The following is a 12421-nucleotide window of genomic DNA, read 5'->3' as shown; positions in this document are numbered from 1 at the left end:
CTTGCCTCATTCATCCATTGCACAAGCACTTTTTTCGATGGTCTTTTGATCTAAAATTCACAAATATCAGAGCAACTAGGAGTTAATATCTTGCCCAAGGATATTTGCCATGCAGACTAGAGCAGACAGGAATCGAACCACCAACCTTATGACCTGCAGGGACCTGTTAGGTTTGAATTAGGTGACTCTGAATGCTCCCTTAGTTACACTACAATAGGTCTAGGCTTCTAGATTTTTCTTCTTCAGTCCACTTTTCCACTTACAGTGTGTTTACACACCTCTCTGTATTTAATCATTAGTTATTATTAATCTCTGGCTCTCTTCCACAGCATGTCTTTTGTCCCGTCTTTCTCCCCTCACCCCTAACCGGTCGCAGCAGATGGCCCCGCCCCTCCCTGAGCCTGGTTCTGTCAGAGGTTTCTTCCTGTTAAAAGGGAGTTTTTCCTTCCCACTGTGGCCAAAGCACTTGTTCATAGGGGGTCATATGATTGTTTGGGTTTTCTCTGCATTATTGTAGGGTCTCCCTTACAATATAAAGCACCTTGAGGAAACTGTTGTTGTGATTTGGTGCTGTGTAAATAAAATTGAATTCAATGGAATTTAATTATAATGGTTTGAGTTAAACAAATTCTACATCTTATATGCATTTGGTCTCAACCTAAACTACACAGTGAGATATTTCTGTCTTTTCAGCTTAATTTACTTACATTCACATAAACAGTGACACTTATCTGCCAGCTTTCATAAGCTGCAGAGTATGCATAAATGATTAGCATGTTGAACACATAAAATCTGCCCATAACCATGGGAATACCTAGAGCCCCACATCTACACCTTTCAAAGTAACACCAAATGAAAAAATCTAAACAACACAAGTAATTTTTCAGTTGGCGCTCTTACTTAAATATTCTATGATTTATACAGAGGCTTTTGTGAGGCATGTCAGATTTCTAATTTTGCCTCAGGAAATCAGTGGATCTCATCTCAACTGCTGTTTTTTTGTACCTGTCATTCACCACTCTGGTTTGTCCCCACAAATGAGAAAATCCTGTATAACCAAACATTTGCTTCAGCTTCACAATCCACTGTGATTCAAAAATATCTTTATCGAAAGGATAATTTATTCCTACTGCCATTTGATGATCTACACCAGAAGCCAATCATCCTACATCTCTCTTTATCAGCCCACTTCTCCATATACAGCAAATAAACAGCAGCATTTGTATTCAATTTAAGTAGCTCCCTTTAGAAATAAAGCATGAAAAGATTCAATACATGACCTTTCTTCATGGCCTCACACCTCTGACCGTTACAGCAATTCTAGTAAAACCACACAGTCAAACAACTTTAACAGATAATCCCAAATCTCTAGCTTCAGTTAACACACTATAAAGGGCTTTCCTGGCCTGCCCCACTTGTATCTCAAATCTGGTGGTAAATAATGTTTGGTGCTCTTCTACACATCACACAGGTCAGCTGTTCCACACAGATTTCAGGTTTATCCGGGAGAATAGTTTGTAGTAACGCAGCTCTCCTCTGGATAAATCCAGCGCTCCACCTGAGTCGCAGTCCTCACGACCTCACACAGCAGTTTTTATTAAACGAGTTCATCCTCACAGAAAACCAAACTGATTCTTCTTCAGCTTCCTCTCATGTATCTGAACTGCTGCACTGTTTTCAGAGAGAAGCACGAGTCAAACCTACACTGGAATATTTTTGTTAGGATATCAATCACTCCCTCAACAATCTGACTCCCTCACTGCGTTGTGCTAATTATTGAAATGAACGACTGCATCTTCGTATATGAATGAGCATGCATCAGGCTTCCGTTTGTCGTGGGCTATCAGTTCCAAAACTGCCCCTGAGCCTCTTTGGTAAACCTAACAGCAGCTTTTTGACACCAGAAGAAGGTTTGATGACGTAGACTGTTAATAATCTGGTCCGCTCAGTTTATCTTTATTGACTTTCTTGCATGAAATACTCTTAATGTGACAACTGAATTTTAATAGATTTAAATAATTAATAGCAAATATTGGAAATGTGGAGATGTTGGCTGTTTCTCAAAAGGCACCAATGCAGCACACCTGCAGAAAGGCAATATCACCTTGAAGATGTTATAATGCTTTGTTTTGTTTTTATTTATTTTACTTTTGTTTCTCTTGTCGGAAATAACTGTGATCATTACAGAGCTTGTAAAAAAGGCTCTGATTAACCTTACAGTTATTATCATTCAAGTTATTGCAGATAAAGTCGATCAATATACGTTCTAACAAACTGTGCAAACGTACAGGTTAATGATAGCAGCTGTGCAGTGAGATGAGCTATACGACCAATTTAAAATGAGTGATGGCACAGGAGGTTAGATGCAGGTTTGAGTACAGCTATAAAGCATCCGAATGAGCCACAAGTGCGTGCTCAGGCCACTGTAAAAATGCAGATGCAAGACAAGTTTGAATTATAATACAAACACGGCTGCTTAAAACAGGAAAATCGCTGGAATATCTGCACGAACAGAACCATGCAGACAGAAGGAAAGAGTCCACATAGCGGCCTAAGAGTAAAAGACACTGATAATGTGAGTGTTCAGGCGGGGACATTAGTTTCATGTCTGCTGTCTGAGTTAGGATAAAAGTGCTCTAAAAACCTAAAAACGTCCCACTGTGGAAAAGGAGAGAAATATACAGTTATAACCTGCATGGGAACATCTGAAGCTGTGGACTGCAGCACTGCGGTAACATAATCAGTGTTTATGAAGCTCAGGCCCTGCCTGAACACAGAGCTTGACTGACTTGACTGATTGTCTAATCCTTTAATATTACGCAGAAGATTGCATCAGCTAAGAAAACACTTCCTGTATATTTAACTGCTGCAGGTTCTGGCTCCTCCTAGCAGAGTTTGTGTGTGTGTGTTTGATGGTGACACGGGTCACATCCACCTCTTTCCTCTCTTCACCCCTATCTGCACCCAACAATCAGCCAGCATCAAGTTTCCTGTTTAAACTGCAAGTTTGGAGGAAATAGACTGAGTGGAAATCAGAACTGGAGTTTGTAGATGCTGGTATCAGGCTTCTATATAGCTGTGAGCCACTTGTAAATATTCTGTAAATAGTAAATTAAACGCAGTGATCATACACTGTAAATAAGAGCACTTAGTGTCAGGTTAGCGGGAGCGAGAAGCCCTATTTGCTGAACACCTTTTTCTCATATTCTTGGTCACAGAAATCTCAATATTTTGCTTTTTACTTTCTGGTAGGGCAAATGGGGAGACATTAGTATTCTGTTCATGATTTTGGGAACGGCTCATCTCTGCAGCAAATAATCTGTTGCTCAAAACTCCTGGGAGCAGGAAAAGTAGGGAATCTGTGTTTAGGTAAACCCTATGCTTGAAAATTACATAACTGAGTTGCTGCCATTAAAAAATAAAGTAAATTGCCATCATGTTTTCCAGTATTCAGGTATTTTTTGTGCTTCTGTTCATTTTGGGTCTTACTTTGCCACTCTGGTCTCCACTCCTGCATATCTCACAACCCTCATCAGGCCGGATCGAGTACCGAGGAAAGCCGTCTCAACCCCTGGCTCCACCCTGCATACAAACAACAGTAACACAAGATTAAAAGGGAAATCAGCTCTTTATCAGGAGCAAAAATCTGACAAACGTCACACGTTCCAAGAAAAACAAGTAAAACACCTCAATTGATCTTCCAGATATTTTTGGTTTTATCTGTTTAGGTTTTAGGACATCTCATAACCAATAAAACGTCAGGGCATGTCATGTCTCCTGCCTGACCTGTCGTTCAGCATCAGGGTGTTCCAGTAGGCCTCAAGCGGAGCTGTGACCACGGCGTCGAACAGCGTCTGCGACAGCAGCACCTCGTCACCTGGTTAATGGGAAAGCTTCAGTTGAATGAAAGCAGATTCAAGGTCAACCTGGACCAAAGCTTCTAACTGAACGCAGAAAAGGGGAACAAACTAAAGTTTGCGTGTCAAAAACCTACACTCGAGGTCAGGCTCCTTCCCCAGCAGGTAGCGTATGGCAGCCTGCAGCTGTGAGTACTTTCGGTGAGCAGGGTCGATGTCCGTCTCACAGTAAGTCCTGAGGAAAACAGATCTATTAAACCAGGTTCACAGAACCTCTGTATTCTGCAGGACGTTTGACAGGGTTTCAGGCCAATAACATTCATATATTTGTAGGCTGTCTGCTCAGTGTCAGTGTCAGAACAGATAAATGAAATGGCTGAAAACGTTTGTCTTAAATCATCATCAAGGACGGTTTTTACCACTCAGAGGCGATGGTGAGATCTGGTGAGGTCAGATCATGCAGCCCTGAGAAGGAAGGTAGAAAAAGTTTAGTCGGTTCAAATGAAAACACACAAGTTTACTTCACTTTAGTTTAAGAAATGTGTTGCAGAGCATGTAGTTAACAGTCTCCACACAGCACACGATTTCAAGTCTGTGCTGAGGGCAGTTGTGGGAAACCTCACCTTCTTCCACAGATACATTTCCCATAAACATGAGCTTCCCGTGACCCTTGGTCAGCGCCATGCCGAAGCTGCGGAGACAGGTGGGGAGACGGTGACACTAATTTGATTTCTGCACCGTACAGTATGCCATGCTGCCCTCTAGAGGCCTCCTGGATGAAGCTCAAACATTACAGGACATTATATTTTCTGTACTAATATACAATAAAAAACTTTTTGATCCATCCCTCTGTATTTTTGATTATCTCTTCTTTTCTTTAAAGACCATAAGCACATACTACAGGCTTGTGAGATGAATTTATGCTGCTATCTTCTTCAGGGGGTCCGACTATGACCATTCCTTCGTAAAAGCTGGAGTTGTGTGCCCTTTATTAATGTTCCAGTAGAATAAAATCCAAAATTAAGCAGCAGGAATTAACATTCAACATGTGACCACCTAAATTTTATGTTGTGTAAATTATGTGATATATTATGATAAGTTTTCGTTCTTTTTACCCTTACATTAAGTCAGGATGTACGAACAGCGTACAGCTAGACCCTACATGCTTTCACAGCTGACTGACAAGTTTGACTGAAAATTCAGCGAGTAATGATGTCACTGTGCTACGCGTGAACAACCGGAAGAACAAACAGTCAGACAGGGCACTAGAGGACTGATGGACAAAGCACAAAGCACTGAACGTTTACCTGAAAGGCGTGTCGTCAATGTTGGTGTAGAAATATTCGTTGGTGAGGTACAGCGGCCTTTTCTGTGGCAGAAAGAATCATTTTATCAGTGATGCTGCAGTTTATCGGCACATTTAATAAACAAACTCTACGATCGACTGACTGAGACATCACTATTACCCCTTTATCCACCGACGCTCTGATGTTCAGGCTGAGAGTGCCCGTCTCTCCTTTCACCATGGCTGTCCTCAGCTGAAAGTAGAGAAAGGAGTTTAAAATAAACTCTGAGATATATTTTATATGTTTTTCTGCCTAAAGAAAAAAAAGACACTGATGCTACTGAACCACTCTAGAAATCCTCTCATGCAGAGAGAAATCAGGGATTACTAAATGCGAGGGGATTTAATAATAATAATAATAATAATACATTTTATTTAAAAATAGCGCCTTTCAGAGCACCCAAGGACACTGTACAACAAATACACAATATACACAATAATAAGAGTAACAGATAAAAGTTAAAAGCATGCAGAGGTTTAAACATAAGCAATTTTTAACAGGTGAGTTTTGAGGCTGGACTTAAAAAGAGGGAATGAAGTAATGTTTCTGGGGTCAGGGGGTAAGGAATTCCAAAGTCGAGGGGCAGAGCAACTAAAAGCCCAGAGAAAGAGAGAAAGAGAAGCTGAAGATCTGAGGCACCGGGATGGGAAGTTCATCTGTACTAAATCAGAAAGGTATGGTGGAGAGAGAGAATGAATAGCCTTAAATGTATAAAGGATTATTTTAAAATGAATGCGAAATTTAACCGGGAGCCAGTGAAGCTGCTTCAGGATTGGGGAGATGTGGTGGGTAGAGGAAGTCCTAGTAATAATACGGGCAGCAGAGTTCTGGACACGTTGGAGCTTGTTCATGGATTTTTGTGTAAGGCCAAATAATAGTGAATTACAGTAATCAATTCGAGAGATAACAAGATTATGGACGAGAATGGCAGTGGCATGAGGAGTGAGGAAAGGGCGGAGGCGATTGAAGTTACGGAGTCGAAAATATGCTACACGCGTGACATTATTGATATGTTTCCCTTTTCCTGCTTTTGGAACTTTTGACATTCACATGATGATATCCAAAAAACCCCATCAATAATTGTGTCCTGAAATAATCTGTTTGTGTTTACCAGCTCGTCTGTGTCCTCCCACTCCACCTCTGACAGATCCACACTGTTGTAGTTTGGCTTCGGCTTCAGTTTCTTTCCGTCTTTGTACTGCAGGACAGAAGAGGCACTGTTACTGAGTGTGTGTGTGTATATGTGTGTGTGTGTGTGTGTGTGTGTAATACTGTACAACCCTTCTCATAAATATTTGATACCGTTCCCGCTTAATGCACCCTTCAGGAGATTTGCAAAACTTTTATTACTTTAAATATAGCTCAAGTAAATCAGAGCAGCTGCCACGGAGCCCGTGAGCTAAATGTGTTTTCCAAAGTGGCCTTGAAACACAGCTCACCAGAGGTCGAAGGTCGGGGTGAGCCAGGATGTAGCCGTTGTTGTTGATGAGGAAGGCGTAGCCGTGAGCTCCCAGCTGAGAGGAGAGCAGAAAATATTTAAAGCGTTTATTTTGGAAATAAAATAAAGCAGAAACAGCCAGACAGAGTAAACCGCCCAGAGCTCACCATGTATCGGGGTGCCAGCTTCATCACCTCCATCAGCGGGATGTCGGAGCCGACCACACCGAGCAGGATGCCATGGGACAGCTGGAGACAGACGCACAGTCAAAACTCAGAGTTATAATCAAGCACCAGCCTTTTGGTTTGTGCTTCTTTCAGAGCAAGGATGAAGCTCTTTTTACATTCAGCCCACTTTGACCTTCAGTGGGGTGTCCCAGTGAAACTTCCTTTTCTGTCACTGTAAAGAAGTTTAACTACACTTTTAATGCCTGTGCAATTTTAATATAACAAAAGATATGCATTTCAACAGCAGGCTATTTCTGCAGCAGTTTTTAGTGTTCAAAAGTACAAAATATTTGCTCTCTTTCACATTTTCCAAAGCAAAGCAAAATTTCAAATGTCATAGTAAATGTACTGAAGATATCAGATCATCTGAACTATTTATCGATTTATTGCTGTTTTCATTGACTGCACAGACGTGCTGCTCTTCATGGTCAGGCTGATGTGTATCAGAGCTGACACTGACCGTCTCCTTCTTCTTGCTGAAGACCGGCATGGCCACTGAGGTCATGAGCAGCAGACTCTGAGCCGTGGTGGCAAAAAGCTGAGAGACGGGAGAACATTGGGCACAAAGTGTGATTATCTGAAGTACACAGACAAACACTCAATATAATGAACAACAAATCTGTAACAGGTGCACACAGTATTACTGTCCACATTACACAAAGTATCGCTGGATAGACTCTGACAGACGGGACCGTACAGGTTTTACATTTTTGGTTTTATATAATATGTTGGCATTTTGGGTCATTTTAATTTTAAAGGTGTTTTGCAGATTTTAAAAAAGAGAATGTTATTTGTCGGTGTGTTGATTTCACATTATGTGCACATCTGAGGTTGAACTCCAGGTGGTGGTGTGGTCCTGATGCGGACCTGCCAACCGACCATGATATGAGCACTACAATCAGTTTGAGAACACTTCAGGGAGTCATCAAGCAACTTTCAGGAAACTATGAGAAAAAGCCACCTTTTTAAAAGTCAACCCATATATCTATTTATTTGAATGTGGGAATATGGGATGGATGGATGAATGGATGATCTTCTACATGAACAAAATAAAGATAAAACAATCTAAAAAGTCTAATTTTCTGAAGCTCAGAGCTGATAAGACAGAGGTTCTAGTTTCAGCACCAGAAAATATGCCCGTCCTGATCTAGAATAATCTAGGCCTTTGCCCTCAACTGTTCCTGTTAGTGTACCTAATCTAATCGTGTTGATCAGTCCTTGTCCTTCGACACCCAGAGTTCTCCAAATGCTGTTTTTTCCAACTCACTAAAATCATCAAGGAAAGGTGCTTGTTTGTGTTTTGCCTCTTCTTGTATAGACTTTTGTAACTCTCTTTTTCTGCACTCAGTAAGTCTACACCCTGGGTTGCCTGGACGCAATTTTAAAAATGCTAATTTACTACATCAAACAGACCGTCTCATATAACTCCACTTTGATGTCACGTCACAAGCTCCCTGTAGCACTTACAATGCTGTTTAAAATCCTCACCCTTACCTACAGAGCATTTCATGCTCAGGCATGGCTGCTAATGGCTATTTGAAAGGCTTCTCCTGTTGCACAGGAGGAAGAACATGGCCTAAAACCTGAGATCCAAACATGTCCATGCAGTTCTCAGATATCTTCACACAGGTGTGTCGTATTATTTGTAAGCTGTGTTTCTGCAGCTCTGAACCATTGCAGCTTAAAAAGCTGAACTTTGCGCTGCTTTTGGATCTTCTGATAAAAGAAATGCCAAAAATAAAATATGGTGAAAAGTTGCCTGATAATTTTTTTTACTAAGGCATTTAATTTGATAAGTAATTCTGCTTTTAAGCTGCCAAATTAAACTCCATGTTATATACTGATGGTAGAACCTGTAGGAGCTTCACACAAGTCCAACAGATGAAGAACTAACTATTAATCTAAAACTGCAACTTCTTTTTTTTTACCTCCTCTGTGTTTGGAAGCTGTTGGGGTGATGGAGATGAAGACCCAGAGGATCATGGGATAATGGGTTCATGGAGACGAGGAGAAAAAACACACATGACAATAATGACATTGTTCTGATTTAAATGAGCCCTTCACAACAGATTTAAATAGAATGGCTAGTGTATACTGTAAATATGTTTAATGGCTTCTTTAAGCCCTTTGATTGGCCAGGCAGGCTCACCACAGTGTCCATGTAGGCCTCTGTCCAGATGATATCGTGGTCATGGTTGATGACCATTGGCCGACTGAGCACGTGCAGGTACTCCATGACGTTCTCCTGCACATCTGCCAGTGTGGAGATGTGTGTGTAATAACCTGAAAAAACACATGTGAGCATATTAGTGTCTGCATGAAGAAAAAGCAGGAAAGTATCACACACAGGACCGACCTTTGTTGTTGCAGGCGATCCACTTGGTGTTTTGAGCAAAGGTCATCTCTCTGCCAATCAGGTAGGTGAAGACTCGCACCTGAACACAGTGGCACACCTGTTTATGTCTGTGTTTGCCTGTTTACAAAAATTCAGCTTCTGATTGGCTTTTCAAAGTTACCTGCTAAGGTTTTTGTGCAGGCAACTGTAGTTAAACACAGGAAGTCGGGTGGTTTAGAGCACCTCACTTTTACTCAGTTTGAGTAAGAATGAGGTGATACTTTGACAATAAAGAGGTAATAATCAATAAATTACCAAAGTAATACACAAGTAATACGCTGATATAACAATTGTATATAGAATTGTCTAACAACAGACAAAATACATTCAAAGGTTTAAGTATATAGTGACATTTAAGTGACGTCACTATAAAATATATTCATATATTTACATATTATTGTAACAGTAACTATTTAAAAAACAAATCTGGTGATATTAATGGTGTAATAATAGTAAGTAATGAGGTGAAACAGGCTATGATATAGAGTTAATTCATTTCTAATATGGAAAAAGCTCTCAGTTTGCGGTCCTCACCCTGCGCTCAGGCCAGTTGAACTCCTCAAAGACGGACTCAAAGTCCTCCATGGCGCCGTCTGTGATCAGCATGATGGCCTGGTTACACATGCTGCCCTGACCGTTTGCCCTCGCCTGCACACAAATGCACAACTTAGACACAGCAACAACTCCATCATCGATCTCTACTCTTTTAAAAGAGAATAAAAAAGCACTTTGTGATGCTAGATATCATTTTTTAGATGTATGCCCCTTTTAAGCCAGGGAAACAACAACTTTACTGTAAAAAAAATCTTTTTGAGTCTTTCCGCTCTCCAGGAAGCTTGTTGTGAACATTAAACCAGCTTAAAATTGTTTTAAACCATGAATATCCAAACAACAGTTTAACAAAATATTGTACAAAGCAGCAAAAACACCCAACAGAGAAAACAATAAGTGCATTAGAGTAGTCCAAACATCTTGTCATAAAAGCATGGACAAGATGTTCAAAAACATAAAAAGATAAAGTAGACTGACTAAAAGCCTCAACTTTTAAAAAAACTAGTTTTAATAACAGAATTTATCTCCTTATCTTAAATTCACAGTCCAGTTTGACACCACAGTTTTCTACTGGGTCTGAACACCTCAGGTTACTCTCAGTGAAATAAAAAAAAGAAAAACAGCAGCAGCCAGCAGTGTTACTCAAAGCACCAAAGGTAAAAATGTGAAAAATCCAAGGTGATTTTCAGAAGACTTGACCTCTGACCTTGACTTTGTTGTCGAGGTCACTCAGAATTACTTGGCGGGGTGACAAAAATAATCCACGAGCCTTTGACAGTTGAGGGATAAAAAATGATGGGAATGTTTACTTTGATGTTCTTTGGAAACTCCACCTGTGGTTTAGGGGAGGTGATATTTTCCTTGGTAGGTAAATCTTGTTAAACAAATGGTAGACACGGCCATGTTATTTAAAAATCAGGCCAAGATGGAGCAGATAAAATCAATATAAGTTAGGAGAGTGGTAAAAAGCGGGCTGAGTGGACACTAACCTCGTTCAGGATTTTGAAGGACTCCTTCATGGCATTCTTGATCTTTGCTTCGCCTTTGACATGCAGCTCCTCCACCAACACCTTAAAGTGCTGAGACAGGAAACGAATACAAAGAGGCTTTGTATACAGACAGACATTCATTTTTATTGCCCAGATTCAAAGAAATTCTGATTTAATTGAGAAAATTTGAATATATGTGCCTCCCTTTATCCTGTCAGTCAACTACAACCAAGTTTCAATCATTTATTACTTAGGTGACTAATTTTGATCTTATGTTTGAGGTAGTTTTGAAAAATACGGTACCTTCAGCCTTAACACTGAAACTCTCACAAGCACAGAGGCTCTCTAGCTCCAGCTTGACTTGCTGGGTTTCTGATGCCACTTTAAGAAGTAGGCTAAGAGGCTGATCTGATAATGACACTCGGGGTATTCCTCTGTGTTTGCGTCTGTGTAATGGCTGCTAAGATGCCTCCTGGGCTCTTTAGGCTTCCATGAAGCAGATAATGGTCTCACCTCTCTGTTGTCCAAGTCGGCCTGTACCAGAGTTCCTCTGAAACACGGCTCCACGTAGCGAACGTAGTCTGTGTACTGCAGACAGGGAAAGAAACACAGACGAGGCAGACTCATGAGCAAAAAAAGGCAGTCAGTGGTTCCATTAGCTAATCCAGTAATTGAACCTTTATTGTTTTAGTGATGAAGCTATGAATTCCCAATGATGTTGATGTTACCCAGACTTAAAAAGTACTCACACCAGCACAACACATGCTTTTCATAATGAAACTGAGAACTGATTACAGTTTTTACCATAGATTCTTGACTGGACTAAGATCTGAGGGGTTTCCTGACCAGCCAGGTGTTTATCCAACATCAAATTAACGTGTTGGTTCCAACACGTTAATTTGATGATCTTATAGTTATTTGGTTATAACTTTTGGCTTGTGACATTTCTGTGTTAGGAGTTCTTCCTTGTTCTTGTTTAGTTCCTTTCCATTTCATTTGGATAGTGTTTGTCTCTGGTACTTTGTATTTAGTTTTCTGAGTACTGCATCTGAATCCTTTCAGGGCATTCACAGCTTCAGGATATGCACGATATGATAACTTATGAGCTTGTAGCGCTAATGAAGCAGGCATGGATTACCATCACTGTAAATACCATCTCTTTGCATAAATGTGATTTATTATCCAATAAGTCTTAAGAAGTAAGTAAATAATTATGGTTATTTTTTAACTCTAGATACCAGTAAAAATAATTTAAATTGAAAAAATGTATGAAACTCCAAATTTATGCCACTTGTGAAACTTTTGGTCATGACTGTTGTTTTCCTGCCATTTTGACTTAAACACTGCTCAGAGTCACAACACTGTAATAGTTTTTAAGTAGATGTGCGCATGTCTCACAGCGATGACGTTGACAAAGTCGTTCTCTCCCAGTGTATCCAGAATGGTGTTGATGGTGTGTTTGGCAATGGTCATCTTCAGTCCTTTCATACTGCCACTAATGTCCACCATGATGATGATGTCTTTGGGAGACGTGGCAGCCTGGATGTACCTGTACACAGGAAGTGGAGACAGCCAAGTATACATAATGGCTGTTGCGATCAATAACATTGGTCCAAA

At 40.4% G+C, this 12421-nt stretch overlaps 1 protein-coding gene across 1 annotated transcript in view; it reads right to left on the bottom strand.

Annotated features, from left to right (window-relative positions):
* Positions 1 to 12421, bottom strand: part of LOC134630376 (voltage-dependent calcium channel subunit alpha-2/delta-4-like) — a 77085-nt gene that overhangs the window by 45517 nt on the left and 19147 nt on the right. The window contains exons 8-25 of the mRNA XM_063477596.1: positions 12203 to 12353; positions 11318 to 11392; positions 10805 to 10894; positions 9798 to 9911; positions 9225 to 9303; positions 9018 to 9151; positions 8797 to 8814; positions 7329 to 7406; positions 6809 to 6889; positions 6643 to 6717; positions 6315 to 6401; positions 5324 to 5395; positions 5165 to 5226; positions 4481 to 4548; positions 4277 to 4322; positions 3995 to 4092; positions 3787 to 3877; positions 3490 to 3582 (exon numbers count right to left, since the gene is read on the bottom strand). Coding sequence (XP_063333666.1) covers positions 3490 to 3582; positions 3787 to 3877; positions 3995 to 4092; positions 4277 to 4322; positions 4481 to 4548; positions 5165 to 5226; positions 5324 to 5395; positions 6315 to 6401; positions 6643 to 6717; positions 6809 to 6889; positions 7329 to 7406; positions 8797 to 8814; positions 9018 to 9151; positions 9225 to 9303; positions 9798 to 9911; positions 10805 to 10894; positions 11318 to 11392; positions 12203 to 12353 — 1512 coding nt within the window. The remainder of the gene's footprint in view (positions 1 to 3489; positions 3583 to 3786; positions 3878 to 3994; positions 4093 to 4276; positions 4323 to 4480; positions 4549 to 5164; positions 5227 to 5323; positions 5396 to 6314; positions 6402 to 6642; positions 6718 to 6808; positions 6890 to 7328; positions 7407 to 8796; positions 8815 to 9017; positions 9152 to 9224; positions 9304 to 9797; positions 9912 to 10804; positions 10895 to 11317; positions 11393 to 12202; positions 12354 to 12421) is intronic.

This window comes from Pelmatolapia mariae, linkage group LG7 (assembly GCF_036321145.2).
Source record: "Pelmatolapia mariae isolate MD_Pm_ZW linkage group LG7, Pm_UMD_F_2, whole genome shotgun sequence".
Taxonomy (NCBI): Eukaryota; Metazoa; Chordata; class Actinopteri; order Cichliformes; family Cichlidae; genus Pelmatolapia; species Pelmatolapia mariae.
This window is presented reverse-complemented; position numbering and strand designations above follow the sequence as displayed.